The sequence below is a fragment of the Entelurus aequoreus genome, linkage group LG12 (genome assembly GCF_033978785.1).
Source record: "Entelurus aequoreus isolate RoL-2023_Sb linkage group LG12, RoL_Eaeq_v1.1, whole genome shotgun sequence".
Taxonomy (NCBI): domain Eukaryota; kingdom Metazoa; phylum Chordata; class Actinopteri; order Syngnathiformes; family Syngnathidae; genus Entelurus; species Entelurus aequoreus.
Window position 1 is genome coordinate 15,705,674 of NC_084742.1, and position 25,422 is coordinate 15,731,095.

Here is a 25,422-nt window from a genome sequence, read left to right on the forward strand (position 1 = left end):
TTACATAGTCAGTGAGTAAGTCTCTGAATATAAGAAGGCTTTGAGGACAAACCTCAAATTATTGAAATGGGAGTCAATAGCTTTTGTTAAGTTATTGTGCACTAGCCACTTTATTTTGTTAAAATAATTGTATGTAGCATTCAATACCACAAATGTTATATTTTTACAACAATATCAGTAAATGTTACATTTAATAAGATATGCTTTAGTCACCTGCTATAGAGCATTTTCACTTCTATAATCTATTGCCCAAGTATCGGATCTTAGGCCAGAAAAAATCAGATCGAGATTGCAGGCTAAAAATGTTGATCGGGAGATCCCAAGTTTTTAAAACGGAACAATGTGTGTCGATGTCTCCTGCAGCTTGGGGCAACTTGGGTAACGTGCTGAAGAGCCAAGGCAAGATGGCAGGGGCCGAGAAAGCCTACAGAAATGCCCTACACTACAGGAGCAACATGGCCGACATGCTATACAACCTGTGAGCATTAAAAGACAACTGCATTTTTTTTGGAATGTTGCCTATAATCCACAGAAACACAATGTATTTGTTTGTGCATTCTAAAGAGTGAAAAATTGCTAGAGGAGGCTAAACATAAAGGTTATTTCCTTATTTCGCCGATAAGGCCCTCTGGTTATAGATACAGGCTGTAATGTAGTAAGAGGAACATTCATGATAACATAATATTCACAGTATTTTGGTCATTACAGGAACTTCCTGGGCGTATTGATTTCTCAGAGCGCATAGCAACAAGCGTTATACTTCCGTCAACAACAAAATAGAAAGCATGTTCTGTGTTTGCTACCTCTAATGACTATTTTGGGGCAAATGATCATTCAGAACTATATATTTTTGAGTCTGAATATACAGAGGATGAGCTGCAAGTTTTAGAAGCTGTGTGATAAGCAAATCCATCTTCAGTAAAACATTAAGCCATCATGTAGCATTAGAAACATAGAAAAACAAAATAAAATAGAAACATAAAACAGTCACTTACAATGTCCGCTCTCACTGGTAATCTGACTGTTGGGATAGTTGTATCTTTCACCACAACACTTGTGCTCCTGATGAGCTATCATGCAGTTTTCCATTATTTAGAGCGCAGAGAAAAGAAAAAAATGTGTGTTCTTGTCTCACATAAGGATTGTGAACGATGGGCACAATGAGGCAGAAAAGTGCAGATCCCCTTAAAAGACGGCCGCTTTGACGGCAGGAACGATGCGTCACGTTTGCCTCGTGTCTTTTCTTCCAGGGGATTGCTGCTGCAGGAGAACGAGAGGTTTTCCGAGGCCCTTCACTATTACAAAAAGGCTATCGGGAGTCGGCCCACGCTGGCGTGTAAGGAAACACAACGTAGCGTTGGTGAATACTATCATGCTAACATCATTGAAGAATATCCTCAGATTTCCAAGCAGCTTTGGCCGTATTAACATAATAAGTCGACTCTTGTCCCCACAATTTCCTCCTCTGTCTTCCTTTTTTTCTCTTTCTATCCCCTCCTGCTCCGGCCCGGCTGCACCAAATGATAATATAAATACATTCAATAGAGTCAAATACAAATAAGGCAACAAGAGAAGTATCCTACACTTCTCTTTTGTAAAGTAAATCTGAACAGCCGATATTGGCATCTACATCAACTATATGATTTGCCTGAGAAGCTGGACAGGACAAAAAAAATAAAAAAAAATATTAAGTCGACTTTACCAGAAGATATGTTCTTTAAATTACCCTGTAATTTAATCCACACAAAAAAGTTACACGTTTTTCTCTAATGTTTAAACATATCCTGTTGAAAAAGTTTTTTTAACAAGTACAGTATTGACATATTTTAATGAATACAATCATTTATGGTGACATTTTAATTTGGACTATCCGCTTTAATAAAAACAAAATCATAACTAACTAACCCCAATTAAAAACTATTCAGCAACATTTTTTGTACTATTTACTGTTTTTTTATAAGGATGTGTCACTATCAAACATGTGCAGTGGCCTTTACAGCATTACAATCCCCAATACTGATTTAGTATTTGGTTTGTATATGTTGAAAAATATATTAAGATATAAAATTTTTTGGGAAGTGGACATTTGTTGTCCTGAGGACTTTGAGTGAGAGTTTATTTTTAACTCACATTGGAAAAAAATTGAAATGTAACTGTCAATGTTTGACACATATCAGGGCCTACTAATAATACTGTAATATGCAAATACACCTTCAAATGTAGTTTATGCATTTTTTTTCTAATAAAACATCGGTGACCTTTAAATGTAAAAAATAATAATAAATAAATAAATATAAATATATACACATACTGTGTATATATACATACCGTACATATATATATATATATATATATATATATATATATATATATATATATATATATATATATATATATATATATATATATATATATATATATATATATATATATATACACACACTGCATTTTATTACCGCCACACCTTGGAATTAAGTTTTTTTTCAACTTGAAAACAAATTAAAATAATATAATGTATTGTAGCCCCCAGAAGAAATCACACAAAGTCTGACGCTATTTTTAACTTTTATTACCATTCTCATTATAATAAACGGCACAATTCCAACAGGTTTTTACCTCTCGTGCAAACACCTTCGTCTCGTGAGTCGGCTCTTCCCCGGACACACAACAACACTTCCTCATTTTCCGCCAATCAACTTTCTGGTATGGACAGTGTGTTTGTAAACATGGGAAAAACTGACATCAAATCAAAACCACATGAACATAAAACATTAACACCAGCTGGTCGTTACAGTATGAATTGATATACACAGCCTATTATTTGCACATTGTTGAAAAATGATGTACCAAAAACTCGACCACCGGAAAAATACTTTGATTACCGAAAACCGCGCCGATGGAACCGCATAAAAAAAAACGCACGCCATTGTCTGGAGTGTTGTCAGCATGTCTGCAATGTGGACGTGATTTTTATATATATTGCAGATATACCCCCGGAGAGCCATCTACAAAATGTGCAAATATTAAGAGGACAGTGGCGGCTTTTAAAGAGATAAATTCCAACGAGAGTAACAGTCAGGGACTTCGAGGGTCAAAAATAGTCTCTAAACACGAGTACAGATTATAACAACACCAAAAAAAGGTGCTAGATTTGTTGCTAGCTGTTTTTTTTTACATAAAAAACTAATTAAAAGTCTCTAGACACTTGAAAAAATCTCAACAAAGTGCATTGTACAATAAGCAGCAACAATTGAAAATATGGCCAAATTATTAAAAAAAGACATAATGCTAATTAATAACAGCTTTGTTTGTAAATGTATTTATACATTTTTTAAACCTTTTTAAAGAAACAAATATAGCAAATTACTCAATGACAATGTATATATATATATATATATATATATATATATATATATATATATATATATATATATATATATATATATATATATATATATATATATATATATATATATTTATTTATACACACACACACACACACACACATATTTATTACATGTATTTTTAGACCGAAGTAGTATTTTTTTATTTATTTACAATTATAATACGAAATTTTAAAAAACATGTAAACAAATATATTACAACAGCAATTTTGGCTAGTGGACATTTCTGTCCTGGGGACCCCAAGTTTGAGTTTTTGAAATTAAAATTGGAAAAGTAAATTGCACAATAATGTTACTGCTAATCACTGACACAACTCAGGCCTTATTATTATTATATAATAATGAGGGATACACTCTAAAATGTATTTCATCTACAAACCCTGTTTCCATATGAGTTGGGAAATTGTGTTAGACGTAAATATAAACGGAATACAATGATTTGCAAATCCTTTTCAACCCATATTCAATTGAATGCACTACAAAGACAAGATATTTGATGTTCAAACTCATAAACTAAATTTTTTTTTGCAAATAATAATTAACTTAGAATTTCATGGCTGCAACACGTGCCAAAGTAGTTGGGAAAGGGCATGTTCACCACTGTGTTACATGGCCTTTCCTTTTAACAACACTCAGTAAACGTTTGGGAACTGAGGAGACACATTTTTTAAGCTTCTCAGGTGGAATTCCTTCCCATTCTTGCTTGATGTACAGCTTAAGTTGTTCAACAGTCCGGGGGTCTCCGTTGTGGTATTTTAGGCTTCATAATGCGCCACACATTTTCAATGGGAGACAGGTCTGAACTACAGGCAGGCCAGTCTAGTACCTGCACTCTTTTACTATGAAGCCACGTTGATGTAACACGTGGCTTGGCATTGTCTTGCTGAAATAAGCAGGGGCGTCCATTGTAACGTTGCTTGGATGGCAACATATGTTGCTCCAAAACCTGTATGTACCTTTCAGCATTAATGGCGCCTTCACAGATGTGTAAGTTACCCATGTCTTGGGCACTAATACACCCCCATACCATCACAGATGCTGGCTTTTCAACTTTGCGCCTATAACAATCCGGATGGTTCTTTTCCTCTTTGGTCCGGAGGCCACGACGTCCACAGTTTCCAAAAACAATTTGAAATGTGGACTCGTCAGACCACAGAACACTTTTCCACTTTGTATAAGTCCATCTTAGATGAGCTCAGGCCCAGCGAAGCCGACAGCGTTTCTGGGTGTTGTTGATTAACGGTTTTCGCCTTGCATAGGAGAGTTTTAACTTGCACTTACAGATGTAGCGACCAACTGTAGTTACTGACAGTGGGTTTCTGAAGTGGTCCTGAGCCCATGTGGTGATATCCTTTACACACTGATGTCGCTTGTTGATGCAGTACAGCCTGAGGGATCGAAGGTCACAGGCTTAGCTGCTTACGTGCAGTGATTTCTCCAGATTCTCTGAACCCTTTGATGATATTACGGACCGTAGATGGTGAAATCCCTAAATTCCTTGCAATAGCTGGTTGAGAAAGGTTTTTCTTAAACTGTTCAACAATTTTCTCACGCATTTGTTGACAAAGTGGTGACCCTTGCCCCATCCTTGTTTGTGAATGACTGAGCATTTCATGGAATCTACTTTTATACCCAATCATGGCACCCACCTGTTCCCAATTTGCCTGTTCACCTGTGGGATGTTCCAAATAAGTGTTTGATGAGCATTCCTCAACTTTATCAGTATTTATTGCCACCTTTCCAAACTTCTTTGTCATGTGTTGCTGGCATCAAATTCTAAAGTTAATGATTATTTGCAAAAAAAATAGTTTATCAGTTTGAACATCAAATATGTTGTCTTTGTAGCATATTCAACTGAATATGGGTTGAAAATGATTTGCAAATCATTGTATTCTGTTTATATTTACATCTAACAAAATTTCCCAACTCATATGGAAACGGGGTTTGTATGTAAATATGCATTCATTATAGAAAAATATGCATTCATTATAGAAAAATATATTTTACAGTAGTTTTTGGGAAGTGACATTTTTTTGTATGTGAGTTTTATGTTGTTCATCTGACAAAAAAAATAATACAGTATATGCAACTCAATGTCATGCCAATATACTCTAAAAATAACTGCATTTTAAAAATAAAAAAAATAGCACATTTCTGCCACAGATTAAAAAGACTGAAAAATACATTAACATAGTATTTTTACAGCAGTTTATGGGAAGTGGACATTTTTTTGTCATTTGGGCAGGCAAGTGATGAAATTTGAAGGATCTTTTTAAGAATTTTAATGAACGGTTGCAGCGGCCTACCTGAACACGGGCATCATCTTGATGAACCGGGGCAGCCTGGAAGAGGCCAAAAGGACCTTCATGACTTGTGCCAACATTCCTGATGAGAACCTGAAGGACCCTCACACCCACAAGAGCTCGGTCACCAGCTGCCTGTACAACCTGGGGAAGATGCTGCACGAGCAGGGCCAGCAGGAGGTCAGTCATTTTACCACTAACTATAAAATACTATCAATGTGCATACATTGTCAAAATAAAATCTGTAGATTTTACAATTAATAACTTGCAGCTCGGTCGCCAGAATTTTACTGTAATATTTACAGTGTTTTTCAACACCAAATTACTGGAAATTTAATAACGGTACCATTGTTAGTTTACAGTACAATTGTAGTGACTGAGCTGACAGCGTTTTTACCTTAAACTCTATGGTCTATTTTACTGTGTATTACCGTTAAAAATAATAAAAATAATAATATTAAAAAAATAAAACATTTAAAAAAAAATAAAAATAAATTTAAAAAAAAAAAAAAAAAAAAAAAAATAATAATATATATATATATATACAGTATATATATATGTTTTTTTTACAGTAAAATTCAGGTGACTGAGCTTTCAGGTAATTTTTTTTTATTACTATAAAATCTATGGTCGGTTGTACAGTACACTACTGCAAATTGAACAATTATTACAAGTCTTATTTTTAAAATCTATGATTGTTTGACAATGCTTTATTGAAACATTTTTTTAAACACTACCATTGTTATTTTTACAGTAAAATTTAGGTGACTGAGCTGCCAGGTTTTTTTTAAACCGTAAAATCTGCAGTAGTTTTTACACTACATCACTGAAAATAATTAAAAAAAATAAATAAAAAAAGTTGCTACCATTATTTTTACAGTAAAATTGTTTGAGCTGCCAGCTTTACCGTACAATCGATGGTTGTTTTTAAAGTTCGATCCTGTAAATTAAAAAACAGTACCGTATATGTTTTTACTGTAGAATTCTAGTTACTGAGCTGCCAGTTCGTTTTACAATTAGCATGAATTAAATGGTGCCATTGATATTTTTACAGTAAAATTCAGGTGACTGAGCTGGCAGTTTTTATTTTTTAACCATAAAATGTACCGCAGTTGTTACAGTGCATTACTGTAAATTGAAAAACGGTACCATTGTTATTTTTACGATAAAATTCTGACAACTGAGCTGATAGATTTTTACTGTAAAATATATATTTTCTTTTACAGTGAAATGTTTCCTTCTTTTACAGGAGGCCATTTCTGTTTACAAGGAGGCGGTACAGAGGATGCCCAGACAGTTTGCACCACACAGCCTCTTCAACATGATGGGTACGTCATTTTTGTTTTGCTTGGCTATAAAAGCAAACGTAGTCGATCAGTTGCCAAAGCAATCATTGTGGCTCCGAACAATGAAGATAATTTGGGGGGATAAATCAGACATCCAGTGAGATGTCTGCTAGAAGACGTGTTTAGTCAGGTGGACGGACCAAAGTGATGTCATGCTGAAGTCAACTGCTCAGCGAGTGTTTCCCACCAGAAAAACATCTCCTCTCCCTGTAGGAGAAGCCTACATGAGGCTTAACAAGCTGGAGGAGGCAGGCCACTGGTACAAGGAGTCCCTCAGGGCCAAACCGGACCACATCCCGGCCCACCTCACTTATGGCAAGCTGCTGTCCGTCATGGTGAGACATCAGCAGGTCTAAAATGAACTCAGGTCCACTTGATGTAGTCCAGGCATGCTGCCAGAACTTGAAAACAGCCTCCACGGGGGCTTCAGGCACCGGAGATTGGACGCACGCCGGACAATGGGCCCAGTGGACACACTTCCATACTATTAAATTACTGGGCTTCCTTATTCGATTAGCTACACGTGTTGTTGTCCATAGAGTCAAGCGCTGGGAGGAAAGGTCAAAGTGGCGTCTTGTACTATGTTTCACCCGAGCATTTTTTAAGTACGTCTAATAACCTGTATTCAAAGTGTCAACATCTAGCAATTCTGATCAAATTCAGACAGTTTAAAAGTGCTACTATTTTAAGATGTGTAGCAAAGCCTGACTGTCAAGCAACCTTTTCTCTCAAAAGAGGAGGGTAATTGGAATTTTTTCACCGTTGTCGTACGTAAGCATTTCTATTAGAGATGTCCGATACCTGCCGATATTATCGGCCGATAAATGCTTTAAAATGTAATATCGGAAATTATCGGTATTGTTTTTTTTATTATCTGTATCGTTTTTTTTTTGTTTTTGTTTTTTTAATCAAATCAACATAAAAAACACAAGATACACTTACAATTAGTACACCAACCCAAAAAACCTCCCTCCCCCATTTACACTCATTCACACAAAAGGGTTGTTTCTTTCTGTTATTAATATTCTGGTTCCTACATTATATATCAATATATATCAATACAGTCTGCAAGGGATACAGTCCGTAAGCACACATGATTGTGCGTGCTGCTGGTCCACTAATAGTACTAACCTTTAACAGTTAATTTTACTCATTTTCATTAATTACTAGTTTCTATGTAACTGTTTTTATATTGTTTTACTTTCTTTTTTATTCAAGAACATGTTTTTAATTTATTGATCTTATTTTATTTTTTTAATTTTTAAAAAAAGAACCTTATCTTCACCATACCTGGTTGTCCAAATTAGGCATAATAATGTGTTAATTCCACGACTGTATATATAGCGGTATCAGTTGATATCGGTATCAGTAATTAAGAGTTGGACAGTATCGGAATATCGGATATTGGCAAAAAGCCATTATCGGACATCCCTAATTTCTATGGTAACATATTTACAATTAGAATGTCATCTACTTCGCGTCTAAACAATACTTTCTCACAGGGTCGAACCACAGAGGCAGGAAAATACTACCTGAGAGCCATCGAGCTTGACCCCATGAGTGGAAACTGCTACATGCACTACGGTAAGAACTGCAGCTATTTTATCATGCGTTCTCCATCACAATCACTCGATTAGCTGCAATGTAAAAAAAAGCAGATTTTACGGTAAAAAACTGGCAGCTCAATCACCAGAATTTTACAGTACCTTTTTTCAATTTAATGTGGTTTGGAATAAAAACACTGGAAATACTACGGTAAAATTCTGGCGACCGAGCTTCCAGTTCTTAACTGTAAAATCTACAGTTGTTTGTGCTTTAAAATCACCAAAAATGATGCCCGGGCGCGGCACCACTGCTACCCACTGCTCCCCTCACCTCCCGGGGGGGTTGGGGGGGGGGGGGGGGAACAAGGGGATGGGCAAATGCAGAGGACAAACTTCACCACACCTAGTGTGTGTGTGACAATCATTGGTACTTTAACTTTAACTTTAACTTGACAGGTTTTTTTTTTACCGTAAATCCTACAGTTATTGTTTTTACTGGGTATTACTGTAAATGCCAAACTGCAGCTGGGATAGGCTCCAGCCAGCCCGCTACCCCGAGAGGGACAAGCGGTAGAAAATGCGATGGATGGAATACTGGAAATGGATAAACATTACCACGGTTGTTTTTTTGGTAAAAATCTTGTGACCAAGTTGCCAGTTTTTGTTGTTGTTTGTACAGTATATTACTGTTAGGAAAAACTGTACCACTGTTTCTAAAGGTACAATTCTGTCAACCGAGCGACCAGTTTTTTACCGTAAAATATAAGGTTTGCTTTTACAATGTATTACTGTAAATGGTAAAACTCTACCACTGTTTTTTACTGTACAATTCTGTTGACTGAGCTGACAGTTTTGTTCCGTAAAACATAGTTCTTATTTTTACCGTGTACTACTGTAATTAGAAAAACAATACCATTGTTTTTTACTTTAAAATTATGCCAACTGAGCGGCCAGTAATTTGCCGTAAAATCTATGGTTATTGTTTTAACTGTGTATTACGGATAATGGAAAAACAATACCACTGTTTTTTACGGTAAAATTCAGGCGATTTTGAGTTATTTACCGTAAAATCTGCAGTTGTTGTTTGTACAGTGTGTTGTGAATTGAAAAACCGTACCACGTTTTTTTACTGTAAAATTCTGGTGACTGTGCTGCCACTTTTTACTGTAAAATCTACGATTATCATTACTGTGTATTACTGTAAATGAAAAAACGATACCGTTGTTTTTTTACACGGAAAATCTGGTGACTCTAAGCTGTCAGGTTTTTACTGTCAAACCTACGGTTACTGTTTTTTAAAAATGTATTAGTGTAAATGGGAAAAAAAGGTACCACTGAATCTAAGGTAAAATTCTGGCTACAGAGCGGACAGTTTTTTATCGTAATATTTGCTTTGACTGTTTATTTGAAAAATGTTAAATTTTTTTACTATCAAATTCTGCCGACTGTTCTGCCAGGATACAAATCCAAGGTTATTGTTATTACTGTGTACTACTGTACAGTAAATGGGAATAACAATATCAAGGTAACAATCTAGCGACTGAGCTGCCAGTTCTTTACCGTAAAATCCACAGATTTTAGAGTGTGTCACTGTACATGGAAAAAGGGTACTAGTGTTTTATACGGAAACATGATGGTGAATGAGCGGCCAATTAAAAAAATGGTAACCTAAAATCAATTGTAATTTTTACAGTGCACAATTTGATGGATAAGTTGCTTTGAAATCCCAAGTCAAGCAAGTGTGCCTGATGTGTCCTGTAGCAATCGTGCGGTGCTATCTCCTGCCCAGGTGGCCTTTGTGTTCCCTTCCATATCTGCCAGACTGGCGTATTAGCTGATATTTGTTTGGGCTGCGTGTTATCTCCCATCTCTGTGTGAGCTCCGCTTGAATGGAGAGATGTTTCCTTCCATTGTTCAAAGCCTCCAGCGCATTCTCCTCTTCCTCACATCTGCGGCTTCATCTGCAGTCCCGAAAGGGACAGGAAGTTGTTTTTGGAAAGCCAGGTGGCCGTTACTTTCAGGTCGTTCAAATATCGAAGAAGCGCCGCAACAATCACAGCTCCTTCCTCTTCGTTTTCCCGCGACGCTCCCTTCTTTTTCGCCATCTCCATTGGTCCTCCGTTGTTGTCGTTTCCGCAGGGCAGTTCCTGCTGGAGCACTCGCGACTCCCCGAGGCGGCGGAGATGGCGGAGAGAGCGGCCGAGTTGGACAGCTCAGAGTTTGACGTTGTCTTCAGTGCAGCACACATGCTCAGGTTTGCTTACAACACATTTTCCAAACGTGTTGTATTTTTACATCTCGGTTGTTTTACACAGACAGGCCAGCCTGAACGAGGCGGCGGAGCGGCTGTACCAGCGAGCAGCCGGCCTCAGACCAGACGTAAGTAATACCGGTACTCGGTGGAGGAAGCAGGGTACAGTCACATCCTGCCCCATGATCAGTGTGAATTAGTCCCTTCAAAGGCAAGCTTTGGTCTCGGAGGTCATTGAGAGTTAGCAGGAAGCTACCACCATTTATCTTTCTGCTGCACTTGACCTGTTACCACGGATACCGCTAGCTTATTGGTTAGCGCTGTAACGCTGCATAACACAGTTCCTCCAGGATATCCTGCAAATGTATGCAAATTTAACTAATCCCAGCTAAGTATACGCAGACTCGCGACTTTGTCCAAAGCCCACAGCATGATTAACATTAGACATGTTAGAGATGTTGAAGTGTGACGATAATCTCTAATCACCTCACATTTACCAACAACAACAAGGTTGATCTCACCAAATGCTCTTACATGCATCTGGCTCTTCCCGGAGATCCCGAGGCATTACCAGGCCAGCTGGGAGACCGTCTACCCAACTTGTCCTGTGTCTTCCCCGTGGTCTCCTACCAGTTGGACACACCCTAAATACCTCCCCGGGGAGGCGTACGGGGGGCATTCTGACCAGATACTCGAACCACCTCATCTGTATCCTCTCAATGTGGATGAGCATTAGCTTTACTCTGAGCTCCTTATGAATGACAGAGCTTTTCACCCTATCTCTAAGAGAGACCCCCGCCACCCGACGGAGTGAACTAATTTTGGCCGCTTGTACCCGTTATTTTGTCCTTTTGGTCATAACCCAAAGCTCATGAACATAGGTGAGGATAGACATAGATTGATCGGTAAATTGAGAGCTTTTGCTTCCAGCTCAGCTGTTTCTTTACCACGACGGACCGATGCAGGGTCCGCATCACTGCAGACACCGCAACAATCCACCTGTCGATATCATGATCTACTCTTCCCTCACTCGTGAACAAGACCCCAATGTACTTGAACTCCTCCACCTGGGGCAGGATCTCGTCCCTAACCCAGATATGGCACTCCACCCTTTTCCGGGCGAGAACCATGGACTCGGACTTGGAAGGGCTGATTTGTATTTTAGTCGCTTCACACTCAGCTGCGAACCGAGCCAGTAAGAGCTGATGATCCTGGCCAGAAGAAGCCAGCAGGACCACATCATCTGAAAAAGCAGAGACCTATTTCTGCAGCTACCAAACCGGATCCATTCAACACTCAGACTGTGCCTAGAAATTCTGTCCATAAAAGTTGTAAACACAATCTGTGACAAAGGGCAACCCTGGCGGAGTCCAACCCTCACTGGAAACGGTTCTGACTTACTGCCGGCAAAGCAGACCAAGCTCTGACACTGATCATACAGGTGGCGGAACGCCACAAGCAGGCGGTCCAATACCCCATACTCTCTGAGCACTCCCCACAGGACTACCCGAGGGACACGGTCGAATGCCTTCTCCAAGTCCACAAAACACATGTAGACTGGCTGGGCAAACAACCATGCACCCTCAAGGACCCTGCCGAGAGTATAGAACTAGTCCACAGTTCCACGACCAGGACGACCCCCACACACAGACCATTTACCAATAACCATGGCAAGTCGTTCTCCCGATAAGACAGTTTTCATCCACGATTGCCGGGAGACGTCATCACTGGCGCAAATGCCTGCTGGCGTGCTGGAATTATAGCTCAGCAGAAAGGAAAGACGATAGGCAGGATGTTGAGAGGCACTTTTTAGCTCTGTCAAAATATGTCAAGGCGCCGCTTCTCAAATCAATCACACACTTTCTGCTTAACAATAACAGTGCTACGCGTCACATTCGGTCCAACTCTACTAACCAAAATGAAAAATGTCTTACATTATGATCATGCGTTGATTGTCAAATATGTTTTGTAATGTAATCTGTGATAGTTCTACCTAAATAAATGCGAGTATATCAGTTGAGGAATATAGGGGTGGACATTTTCTGGCTGGCTGAAATATTGTGTATATGCTTTTATAACCTGTTCTGGTTGATAGTCAGCAATTACAGAATGTTTAGCAGGCTGAACATTACTTTGTAAATAAAAAGAGAAGGTTAAGACATTGTCATGCAGCGATATGAATAACATTAACCTGTACAACATGCGATGTACAGAATACCAGAATCATTTATTCAGGTAGAAATGTCACAGATTACATTACCAAACATCTTTGACAATCAAACCATGATCATAACAATCCACATGTTGTGTAATTGATGCGCGAAATTGGTATCGAAACAGAAGTGTAGCACTTCTCCTCTGAATGTAAGTTCTCCTACAGTAGAAATAGAAATTCTGTTGGGAATACACCAACGCACTGCAGGTAATAAGATAAGTATGTGCTTATACTGCCATACTGCCATCTAGTGTCTTATTTTAAGTTCTTGTGGTATAGATTGAGTAAAACAGAGTATTTGTTCTCTCAATTTATGTAAAAATGTCATGTTTTTTTCGGTTTACATTGAACACTTAAAGGCCTACTGAAACCCACTACTACCGACCGCGCAGTCTGATAGTTTATATATCAATGATGAAATCTTAACATTGCAGCACATGCCAATACGGCCGGGTTAACTTATAAAGTGCAGTTTTAAATTTCCCGTCCACACTTCCGCTTGAAAACGTCTCGGTATGATGACGTATGCGCGTGACGTAGCCAGTTTAACAGAGGTATGGCTTCCCCATTGAAGCCAATACGAAATAGCTCTGTTTTCATCTCATTATTCCACAGTATTCTGGACATTCATTGCATTATGGAGAAAGAAGCTGAGCAAGCAAAGAAGAAAGTTGTCGGTGCGAAGTGGATATTTTGCGAGGGAAGTCAGCAACACAACACAGCCGGTGTTTGTTTACATTCCCGAAAGATGCAGTCAAGATCGAAGAACTCGGACAACAGAGACTCTAACCAGGAGGACTTTGATTTGGATACACAGACGCGATACCGTGAGTACGCAGCTGTGCTTCCAAACATTTGATCGCTTGCTATAACTAGCTCGAGCTAGGAGCTAGTAGCTAGCATAACAAACACCTAGGTGTTTGTTATGCGGGATTAATTTGTGGCATATTAAATATAAGCCTGGTTGTGTTGTGGCTAATAGAGTATATATATGTCTTGTGTTTATTTACGGTTGTAGTAATTCCCAGCTGAATATCAGGTCCCACCCGCGCGCTTCCAAACATTTGATCGCTTGCCCGTATGTGCGTGTCACGTACGTAACTTTGGTTAAATATATAAGCTTTATGAACCTTGGGTTAGGTGAACGGTCCTTTGGGCTGAGTGAGTGTGTGTGTTGTGCAGGTGTTTGAATTGTATTGGCGGGTTATATATACGGGATCCCGTCCATATTACCCGCTCGAGCTATAACTAGCTCGAGCTAGTAGCTAGTAGCTAGGAGCTAGCATAACAAACACTTAGGTGTTTTTATGTGGGATTAATTTGTGGCATATTAAATATAAGCCTGGTTGGGTTGTGGCTAATAGAGTATATATATGTCTTGTGTTTATTTACTGTTGTAGTCATTCCCAGCTGAATATCAGGTCACCCCCGGCTCTCACAGCATCTTCCCTATCTGAATCGCTTCCACTCCCCACTAGTCCTTCACTTGCATTTTCCTCATCCACAAATCTTTCATCCTCGCTCAAATTAATGGGGAAATCGTCGCTTTCTCGGTCCGAATCTCTCTCACTTCTGGCGGCCATCATTGTAAACAATAGGGAACTTTGTGGATATATTCAATTGACTACGTCACGCTACTTCCGGTAGGGGCAAGCCTTTTTTTTTATCAGATACCAAAAGTTGCGATCTTTATCGTCGTTGTTTTATACTAAATCCTTTCAGCAAAAATATGGCAATATCGCGAAATGATCAAGTATGACACATAGAATAGATCTGCTATCCCCGTTTAAATTAAAAAAATTAATTTCAGTAGGCCTTTAAAACAATGACAACAAATCTAAAAAATAGTCCTCAAAACATTGTAACGTTTGTCGCCACTTTCTGAAAAAACTGTTGCGAATTCTGGCATTTTAGGCTGCAACAATCACAAAAAAAGCCAATGAAATCTTAAAGGGACTGATGTTATAAAACTATGACTTATTCTATACTCTTTCTAGTACCCAGGTGCCCTCATGAACCTCGGCGCCATCCTGCACCTGAACGGAAAACTGTCAGAAGCCGAGAGCAACTACCTGAGAGCCTTGGAGCTCAAACCTGATGACGCCATCACCCGCTCTAACCTACGCAAGCTGTGGAACATCATGGAGAGGCAAGGCCTGGTCACCAGGAAGACGGAAGAACTTCCGTAACAACCTTTTTAGTACTGCAAAGGACGTTTGTGGTCTGCCACAGCGTGGATCAGCAGATGACTCAAACCAACGTTGCTCGTTTTATGAAGTCGTGAAATCCACTGAATTTTTAAAAAAATTTTTAATGGCGTACCTCAATGAGGTGTTGAAATGAAGAAAGTGACTCTGTGGGCTCTCTTAAAAACAACCATGAATGCCCGGTAATTGTGATGTTTGATATGTTACTGAGGTACAGTACACATAAAAACAACGCAGTTTGTGCATTTGGACTACATGTGACTGTAAAAAAAAAAACAGATCATGGTGCCAAAGTTTGAACGCCTTTTGTGCCCGCTAAGAATTCGAATTAGCTTCTTGCAGATCTAATCACACCCACTTATCTTTGTCCAGGTACAGCTGCATTCCAAAGTGGGTTAAAGTCATTTTCCACTTATTTTTGACACACAATTTCCTGCAATGATCAAGTAGTTAAAGTTGTTTTTGAATGGTTTGCAAATTCTTTAACAATGAAAAACTGAAATATTAAACATGCGTGTACAGTAGCACACAACTGTTACTTTAGGTTCCAGTTGCATTAAAAAAACGGATTAAATTCATTTTCAACAGCAAAATATACACAAAATATTGCACAATAACAAAGTGACAAAAATGTTTGCAAAATTTTTCAAAATGAAAAACTTAAAAATTAAATACGCATACAATATCACAGACTTCTTTAGGTTCCTGAATGTATTCAATTGGCTCAAAATTGGCTAAACGGAATTATAAAGTTGAGTAAATATTATTGAATTGTTTGTAAGTGTGTTAAAAACAAACCTTGTTCATGTTTAATATCAACCATTACCACACTCCTAACTTCTAAGTTTCAGTTGTGTGTTTCAAGATGCATTAAATACATTTTTCAAACAATTCTGCACAACATATCACAAAAGTGGCACGTTAAACGAAAATCACCATTACTGCGGCTTCAACTATTTTTATTTTTTACTGAATTTGCAAACAATTACAAAAAAATGAAAATATTTCACACTTTCTCATTATGGGTTATTTTTAGTAGAATTTTCAGCCAGGAATTATTGATTAAAATATTTTGGAAAATAGCTGTAAGGTAATAAAAAATGTGGATAAAAGTGAGAGGGAAGTGACTTATGCAAGGCACTGGATGTTGTTTCTAGTCATGGATGTGATCACATGTTAAAATTTAATTTATTAAATAATGCTGTTTTTGTGGACTTGTGAAAGCCATCGTCACTTTGGCAATTGTTGTAGAAACAAGCCAAACTTTTCAATTTTTAATGGTAAATGTGGTCATGCACAGAGCTGTGTATAAAGAGAGTATGGCCAACTCGGTTTCAGGCGATCTCGTCATAGATATTGTTGCCACATCTTAAAAATGAGTGTTTTTTTACGTGAGAAGAAATAAAAGTAATATAATGTATATATTTTGTGTAATATCTTTGGAAGGGTTACAGTCTTTTTATGGCTGTCAAGTAGAAGAGGCATGGACATCAGCGTGGATCGACCTTAGCTTTACTCTTTAACTCACTTGTCCTTAAACAATCGCTATTTCTTAGAAATCAAAATACATATTCATATGTCACGCACCAGTGATGCACTGAAAATTTGGCAGTCGAAAACAGACTTTACTCACCGGAACCGAATGTTGTGACAAAGTATCCACTGATGTGGCGGGCTGCGTCTTTCCCCCGAGTACACAAATGACGTAGCTCGCCCAAAGCTGACAAAAAAAGTCCAGACGGCTTGCGTTTAGACTTAATTCACATTTGAAAAGATCAGATTCCAATCGGATTTGGACTTCCGCCTGAATCTAATGCGAAAAGATCAGATTTGAAGTACTTTGAAGCATTTAGACTGGCAAGAAAAATCAGATCTGTCCTTTGAGGGCAAAACAATCAGATTTGGTGTGCAGTGTATTTGGGGGCAAATATGAGAAAATGAACTGAAAATCTCATTAAAAAATACAACATGAAGTGGCAAGAAATGCGTCAATAATGAATGAGGCAAAATACGTTCTGGACAAAAAAATCACTCCATATTCTCTACTGCTCGCCAGTGTTACTATGTATGAGTTATTGTGCAAAAATATGAGGAAATAACTACAAAAGTACACGTATTCACTTCGCATGTTACCAAAAAGAAAGATCAGTCAGTAATACATGAGTGACACATACATTGGAGGCAGACACCACATACTTCATACAAAAGTCACAATTTTTCCGTGACTGTTCCTCCAAAGCTCGTAACGATTTTGGCAAAATGAGGGTATCAAGTTATTTCTTTGGCCGTATTTTCTATTTTATTTTTTTTTATTTTTTTTGCGCCGTCAGGTGCGTGTTAAAGTGCTTGCTGGTCACGAAACACTGCAGGAATGTAGCAGCGCAGTGCGTCAAATAGGGCCGCAAAATTATACTTTCACGAAATAAAAGCACGTTTTTTTGTTACGTTTATGAGCTGGACTATATTAGAACTATGCATATATTATTTTGGTGTATTTCGTCAGACGAACTAACATCAAAACTACAGCAATTGCATGCATCTGGGCACAGCCGCACACGTCCTTGGTAGCAGTCATGGCGCCTGTAGTTTAGTTGGCCATACTCTCCTTATAGACGACACTGGCCATGTATTGGTTACAACGACCTCTTGTGCTCAGAAGTTGAAACTACACACTAATGTTTAAGTCTAAGCAAGATTTTAGCAGGTGTCAATACTTATTGGAAAAAAGGACTGTCCGTCATTCAGGAATGTTCTGTACAAAAAACGTTACATTAGACGTCTTTCATGATTTGTGCTGTTTAAATTATAGTTCTTATGTGTTTTGTAGAAACCCTTTTCATCCAGAATAAAAATAAAACCATGGATTGAATTTTGTTTTTATGAGTGAATTAGGATTATTGCTAATGACAAATCTTAGATGCAAATGTGTAATTTGCAATCAATTTACGATTAACTTGAATCAAATGCTTCAGCTGTGATGTCTCGACTCAGGGACAAACGCGACGGTTGGGTGCCATGACTTCGTAAAAAAGGAGACAGGTTCAGTCTCATAACATGCAGGCTTTATCCTGAGCGCTTTCACAACAGGTGTAGCGATCAGCCTACAGGTAATGTCCTCGAGGCGCAGTGGCGGACCCTGGTCACCAAACCAACCGAGGGGTCTGCCAGCTTTACGAGGTCAAAAGGAGCCGGTCAGGCTGAATTTTTGGTGGACGTGGGGTTTGCGTCCCATCCAGTTGTGTCAGGAACACCTTGGCTCTGGATCTCAGCAACTGTCCCGAATGTTGCGGCACTGAAAGCGGTGTCTTCCTTCACGAGGTACCAGTAAGATCTAACATTGAGCCAAACGTGTGTTCTCTCCACATACTGAACAGTCGTGCAACTCCATGATGGCGTTGCGGAACGTGTGGGACAGTAAATTCTGAGGCTGAAACTGTTTTGTCTTCGGCGTTGAAATATACGCTTCAATATAACTCCTCCTTTCTGGTAAGATCTCGTCCATTGCGAGCTCTGGTGGCCTTGTGGTTAGAGTGTCCGCCCTGAGACTGGAAGGTCAAGAGTTCAAACCCCGGCCCAGTCATACCAAAGACTATGAAAATGGGATCCATTGCCTCCCTGCTTGGCGAAGTTGGGAGAGTGGCCGTGCCAGCAATCTGAGGGTTACTGCATGGTTCAATCCCCACCTTCTACCATCCTAGTCACGTCCGTTGTGTCCTTGAGCAAGACACTTCACCCTTGCTCCTGATGGGTCCTGGTTAGCGCCTTGCATGGCAGCTCCCGCCATCAGCGTGTGAATGTGTGTGTGAATGGGTGAATGTGGAAATAGTGTCAAAGTGCTTTGAGTTCCTTAAAAAAAGGTAGAAAAGCACTATACAAGTATGACCCATTTACCATTTGGCACTCAGCATCAAGGGTTACAATTGGGGGTTAAAGGCCTACTGAAATGAATTGTTTTTATTTAAACGGGGATAGCAGATCTATTCTATGTGTCATACTTGATCATTTCGCGATATTGCCATATTTTTGCTGAAAGGATTTAGTATAGAACAACGACGATAAAGATTGCAACTTTTGGTATCTGATAAAAAAAAGGCTTGCACCTACCGGAAGTAGCGTGACGTAGTCAGTTGAACATATACGCAAAGTTCCCTATTGTTTACAATGATGGCCGCATGAAGTGAGAGAGATTCGGACCGAGAAAGCGACAATTTCCCCATTAATTTGAGCGAGGATGAAAGATTTGTGGATGAGTAAAGTGCAAGTGAAGGACTAGTGGGGAGTTGAAGCTATTCAGATAGGGAAGATGCTGTGAGAGCCGGGGGTGACCTGATATTCAGCTGGGAATGACTACAACAGTAAATAAACACAAGACATATATATACTCTATTAGCCACAACACAACCAGGCTTATATTTAATATGCCACAAATTAATCCTGCATAATAACAGCTGCGTGTTTGTTATGCTAGCTCCTAGCTCCTCTGCTAGCTCCTAGCTCCATAGAACACGCCAATACAATTCAAACACCTGATCAACACACACAATCACTCAGCCCAAAAGACCGTTCACCTAACCCAAGGTTCATAAAGCTTATATATTTTTAAAAAGTTACGTACGTGACGCGCACGTACGGTACGGTACGTGTTATGCTAGCTCCTAGCTCCTATGCTAGCTCCTAGCTCCATAGAACACGCCAATACAATTCAAACACCTGATCAACACACACAATCACTCAGCCCAAAAGACCGTTCACCTAACCCAAGGTTCATAAAGCTTATATATTTTTAAAAAGTTACGTACATACGCAAAAAAAAGTTGCGCACATACGGTCAAGCGATCAAATGTTTAGAAGCCAAAGCTGCATACTCACAGTAGCACGTCTGCGTCTTTGTCATCCAAATCAAAGTAATCCTGGTAAGTCTGTGTTGTCCCAGTTCTCTACAGGCGTCTGTGTATCGAAGTCAAAAGTCCTCCTGGTTAGAGTCTCTGTTATCCGAGTTCTTCCATCTTGACTGCATCTTTCGGGAATGTAAACAAAGAAGCGCCGGCTGTGTACTGTTGTGGCTGACTATGTTCGAAAAATACGTCCATTTCGCACCGACAACTTTCTTCTTTGCTTGCTCAGCTTCCTTCTCCATAATGCAATGAACATGATTGCAACAGATTCACGAACACAGATGTCCAGAATACTGTGGAATTATGAAATGAAAACAGAGCTTTTTCGTATTGGCTTCAATGTGGAAGGCATACCCGTGTTCGCCGGGCTACGTCACGCACATACGGCATCCTCAGAGGCGTTTCGAACCGGAAGTTTAGCGGCAAATTTAAAATGTCACTTTATAAGTTAACCCGGCCGTATTGGCATGTGTTATAATGTTAAGATTTCATCATTGATATATAAACTATCAGACTGCGTGGTCGGTAGTAGTGGGTTTCAGTAGGCCTTTAAATCACCAGATGATTCCCAAGTGCGGCCACAGCTGCTGCCCACTGCTCCCCTCACCTCCCAGGGGGTGAACATGGGGATGGGTCAAATGCAGAGGATAATTTCACCACACCTAGTGAAGTGAATTGTATTTATATAGCGCTTTTCTCTAGTGACTCAAAGCGCTTTTACATAGTGAAACCCAATATCGAAGTTACATTTTTAAACCAGTGTGGGTGGCACCGGGAGCAGGTGGGTAAAGTGTCTTGCCCAAAGACACAACGGCAGTGACTAGGATGGCAGAAGCAGGGATCGAACCTGGAACCCTCAAGTTGCTGGCACGAGCTATACCGCCCCTAGTGTGTGTGTGACTATCGTTGGGACTTGAACTTTCTTTCCACTCTCCAACCACCGTGTCAATGGGCCAAACGTTTGTGTCCGTCTTTTGCGTACATGGAACATGTCATCAGGTGACTGCTCAGGTGACACTTGGGACATCCTGCAATGTCGGAGGTCAAGTGGTCCGTGGAAGTCTGGCCGCGGAGACCGTGGTTCATGCCCAACCCAGTTACCGTATTTTTCGGACTATAAGTCGCTCCGGAGTATAAGTCGCACCGGCCAAAAATGCATAATAAAGAAGGAAAAAAACATATATAAGTCGCACTGGAGTATAAGTCGCATTTTGGGGGGAAATTTATTTGATAAAACCCAACACCAAGAATAGACATTTGAAAGGCAATTTAAAATAAATAAATAGTGAACAACAGGCTGAATAAGTGTACGTTATATGACGCATAAATAACCAACTGAGAACGTGCCTGGTATGTTAACGTAACATATTATGGTAAGAGTCATTCAAATAACTATAACATATAGAACATGCTATACGTTTACCAAACAATCTGTCACTCCTGATCGCTAAATCCCATGAAATCTTATACGTCTAGTCTCTTACGTGAATGAGCTAAATAATATTATTTGATATTTTACGGTAATGTTTTAACAATTTCACACATAAGTCGCTCCTGAGTATAAGTCGCACCCCCGGCCAAACTATGAAAAAAACTGCAACTTACAGTCCGAAAAATACGGTACATTGTATTTATATCGAACGCATATTTTTTTTATTTGTACATGTCTATCGTGATGTACCGTATTTTCCGGACTATAAGGCGCACTTTAAATCCTTTTTTTCCCTCACAACTCGACAGTGCGCCTTATAACCCGGTGCGCCTAATGTACAGAATAAATCTGGTTTTGCTTACCGACCTCAAAGCAATTTTATTTGGTACATGGTGTAATGATAAGTGTGATCAGTAGATGGCAGCCACACATAAGCAATATGTGTAGACTGTAGTGATGGGTCCGGCAACACCGATGCATCGGCGCATGCGTCGAGCTCATAGAGCAAAACCCTGTGTCGGTGCGCGTACCGCTTTTAGAAAGTCACGTGACCGATCATGAGCTGTTTCGGTCACGTGACCGACACGCGAACTGTGTCGCACTGACGCCTCCTCTGTGCTCTGTGAGCGGGTCTTTTCTACAGCCGGAGAAATAATAACTAAGAGAAATCGTCGAAAATTTAATACATTGGAAAAACTTTTTTTTTTTTAAATAAAAATGTGTAAAAAAATAAATTAAAAAATTCCCAGTCCACAAGCATCCTCATTCACAACACGTTCTCTTAGATTTTCATGTTATGAAAAATGTTCACATTATTTATTGACTGTATCTAAAAAAGATAAAAAATATATTTTTTATTTAAATGAAGATATGAAATAATCCTAAATGAAATACAATGACTTGGTTTATATTATTGTATATACTAGGTCAGGGGTCGGCAACCCGCGGCTCTAGAGCCGCATGCGGCTCTTTAGCGCCGCCCTAGTGGCTCTCTGGAACTTTTTCAAAAATGTATGAAAAATGGAAAAAGATGATGGGAAAAAAATATATTTTTTGTTTTAGTATGGTTACTGTAGGAGGACAAACATGACACTAATTGTTATAAATCACACTGTTTGTATTAAACATGCTTCACTGATTCGAGTATTTGGCGAGCGCCGTTTTGTCCTACTAATTTTGGCGGTCCTTGAACTCACCTTAGTTTGTTTACATGTGTAACTTTCTCCGACTTTCTAGGACGTGTTTTATGCCACTACTTTTTCTGTCTCATTTTGTCCACCAAACCTTTAACGTTGTGCATGAATGCACAAAGGTGAGTTTTGTTGATGTTATTGACTTGTGTGGAGTGCTAATCAGACATATTTGATCACTGCATGACTGCAAGCTAATCGATGCTAACATGCTATTTAGGCTAGCTATATGTACATATTGCATCATTATGCCTCATTTGTAGCTATATTTGAGGTCATTTAGCTTCCTTTAAGTCCTCTTAATTCAATTTATATCTCATGACACACTATCTGTATGTAATATGGCTTCTAATTTGTTGCGGCTCCAGACAGATTTGTTTTTGTATTTTTGGTCCAATATGGCTCTTTCAACATTTTGGGTTGCCGACCCCTGTACTAGGTCATAAAATCAGTGTCAGTTGAGTCGGTCCACAGGTTGCCTGTAGGGATTTTTAATGTCCAGCAGATGTCAGTATTTAGTGACACAGTATCGACACAGTATCAATAGTTTTGCAATGTGTCGAAACGCTTCATGACGCCTCATCAACCCATCACTAGTAGACTGCAATATGATGGCAATATGACTCAACTAAACAACACCAGCATTTTATATGTTCCATTGGAAATATAGAACATTACACACGGCGCTCAGAAATCTACCAAAATGTTTTAGTACGACTTTGGTAAGCTATGAAGCCGCAGCTTGATGAGTATCATTATGGTGTGTGTATAAGGTACGACATTTTATCTGGCATTTTGTTTTGCAATATTATGCAAAAGCAACTTTTCTTACCTTCTGGTACCTGCTGATGTGTACAAGTTCTGAAAAATTGCGCGCGTCCGCCTTTGTTTATAAGAAAGCGGTTCAATCACCTTTAATTACCCACTTTCCTCAACAACACGTGGCATTGGGCCCACTTCCCCGGCAACAGCTGCAAAGGCCCCCAAAATAGCTGTCTAAGGCTATGCCCGTAAAAAGCTCATTTGGTTTTAATGTCTCGAGTGCGTACCACAAAAGCTGGCAAAAAGGAGTGTACTTTAGAAGTTCTACTCACATCTGACTTACATTTCCACAAAGGCAGCAGCAGCACCGCCAGCTTTATTCATACTATCACAAAAAATACGTCATGAAAAGAGACAGATGAAAGAGTCTTCTCGGGCTCCACTCCATCGCTGGAATAGAATAACATATGGTTAAAACTATTGATGTGTTTTCTGAAAGATATTTTAGGAATATTTTGGGACAGTGCACAATACTATTTTGCAGCAATAGTACAAGCAACTAGATGAGGCAATTCCTGAAGGAATTGCGTGTGAAGTGAAATGCTGACAGAATGAAGTATGAATGTAAGAATAGTTTGAATGTTGGAATGGTTTGAATGTTCAAGAGTTTGAATTTCCAGGAAAAACAGAATTTGGTTTGGAACTTGGGAAAGTGTTAGTTGGATTTATTTTTTATTTTTTTTCCCATTTATTTATTTATTTATTTCAGGCAATAACATAAAAAAAAATAATTAAAAAAAAAGTACAAAGTTGACAACACATAATAATATAAATTACTATAGTGCAAAAGGTAATGTATAGTATGTAATGCAGGGGTGTCCAAACTTTTTCCACTGAGGGCCGCATTCTGAAAAATCAAAGCAAGCGGGGGCCATTTTGATATTTTTTTATTTTAAAAACCAATACAATATATGTATAAAAAATATACATTTAGGCCTCCACTCAGGCTTGATCCCGGGGAGCCTAAAGGGTTTTGGTCAAAAAAATATTAAAAAGGTGTCATTATTCAGCATTATTATTTTTTTATTATTATTATTCAAGTTTTAAATCTCTAGATCAACATTAGGTCTATCTGTCAATATAACAGGTTTAAAGATTTAAGTTGTATGCTCTTGTTGTCAAAGAAAACCCTGTTTTTTAATGGAAAAAAATACAAAATATGCAATATTTTCACACAATAACATTTTTAAGTGGAATATTTGAGATTATATAATAATTGGAGCCTTAAAAAGGTCAATAACTCATAACAACATTGATTTTAATTCATTATTATTTTTTGAGCAAAGACACTTAAAAACAAATCACACTAAAATTATTGGCGATCCAAATAATTATAGTGTTAAAAAATAAATTCAATTTTTTTTTTACTATTTACTTTTAACACAATAATCTCGAGATCAACTTCAGATCTATCCGTCAATTATCCGTTTTATTGTTGTTTATGTTTTTCGTTTGTTCGTTTTAGGCCCTTCTTTATAAAAAACAGCTCAGTTTTTTATATGGCAAACACAAAATATGCAACATTTTCCCCAAAAATATCTCAGATGTGATGTAATTGGAGCCTTGAATAGGTCAATAATTCATAATTACATTGATTTTGATTCATTATTATTTTTTAAAGAAAGAAACAGCCTGCATGGCAGCTTTGTGTTATTAGAGTAAACATTGCGACATTTTCTTGTTACATTTCACCTGTTTGCTCTTTTATACCACTTATCATGTTTTAATTTTTTTCATTCGTATTTTTAAAATGTGTGACCTGCGGGCCACAAATGGCCCCCGGGCCACACTTTGGACACCCCTGATGTAATGC

At 38.7% G+C, this 25,422-nt stretch overlaps 1 protein-coding gene and 1 long non-coding RNA gene across 3 annotated transcripts in view; one reads left to right on the forward strand and one right to left on the reverse strand.

Annotated features, from left to right (window-relative positions):
• The window catches only part of tmtc2a (transmembrane O-mannosyltransferase targeting cadherins 2a), a 63,100-nt gene extending 44,974 nt beyond the window's left edge, over nucleotides 1-18,126 (forward strand). The window contains exons 4-12 of one of the 2 annotated variants that reach the window (XM_062064872.1): nucleotides 364-478; nucleotides 1,251-1,360; nucleotides 5,703-5,887; nucleotides 6,957-7,035; nucleotides 7,267-7,388; nucleotides 8,556-8,637; nucleotides 10,737-10,851; nucleotides 10,913-10,976; nucleotides 15,061-18,126. In XM_062064872.1, the coding sequence (XP_061920856.1) occupies nucleotides 364-478; nucleotides 1,251-1,360; nucleotides 5,703-5,887; nucleotides 6,957-7,035; nucleotides 7,267-7,388; nucleotides 8,556-8,637; nucleotides 10,737-10,851; nucleotides 10,913-10,976; nucleotides 15,061-15,252 (1,064 nt within the window). In that variant the 3' untranslated portion in view covers nucleotides 15,253-18,126. The remainder of the gene's footprint in view (nucleotides 1-363; nucleotides 479-1,250; nucleotides 1,361-5,702; nucleotides 5,888-6,956; nucleotides 7,036-7,266; nucleotides 7,389-8,555; nucleotides 8,638-10,736; nucleotides 10,852-10,912; nucleotides 10,977-15,060) is intronic. The other variant, XM_062064873.1, reaches the window with a different exon arrangement.
• LOC133661584 (uncharacterized) overlaps nucleotides 1-23,750 on the reverse strand; it is an 89,576-nt gene extending 65,826 nt beyond the window's left edge. The window contains exons 1-2 of the long non-coding RNA XR_009827962.1: nucleotides 23,620-23,750; nucleotides 5,711-5,863 (exon numbers count right to left, since the gene is read on the reverse strand). This is a non-coding gene — a long non-coding RNA (uncharacterized LOC133661584). The remainder of the gene's footprint in view (nucleotides 1-5,710; nucleotides 5,864-23,619) is intronic.
• Nucleotides 23,751-25,422: the final 1,672 nt, after the last annotated feature.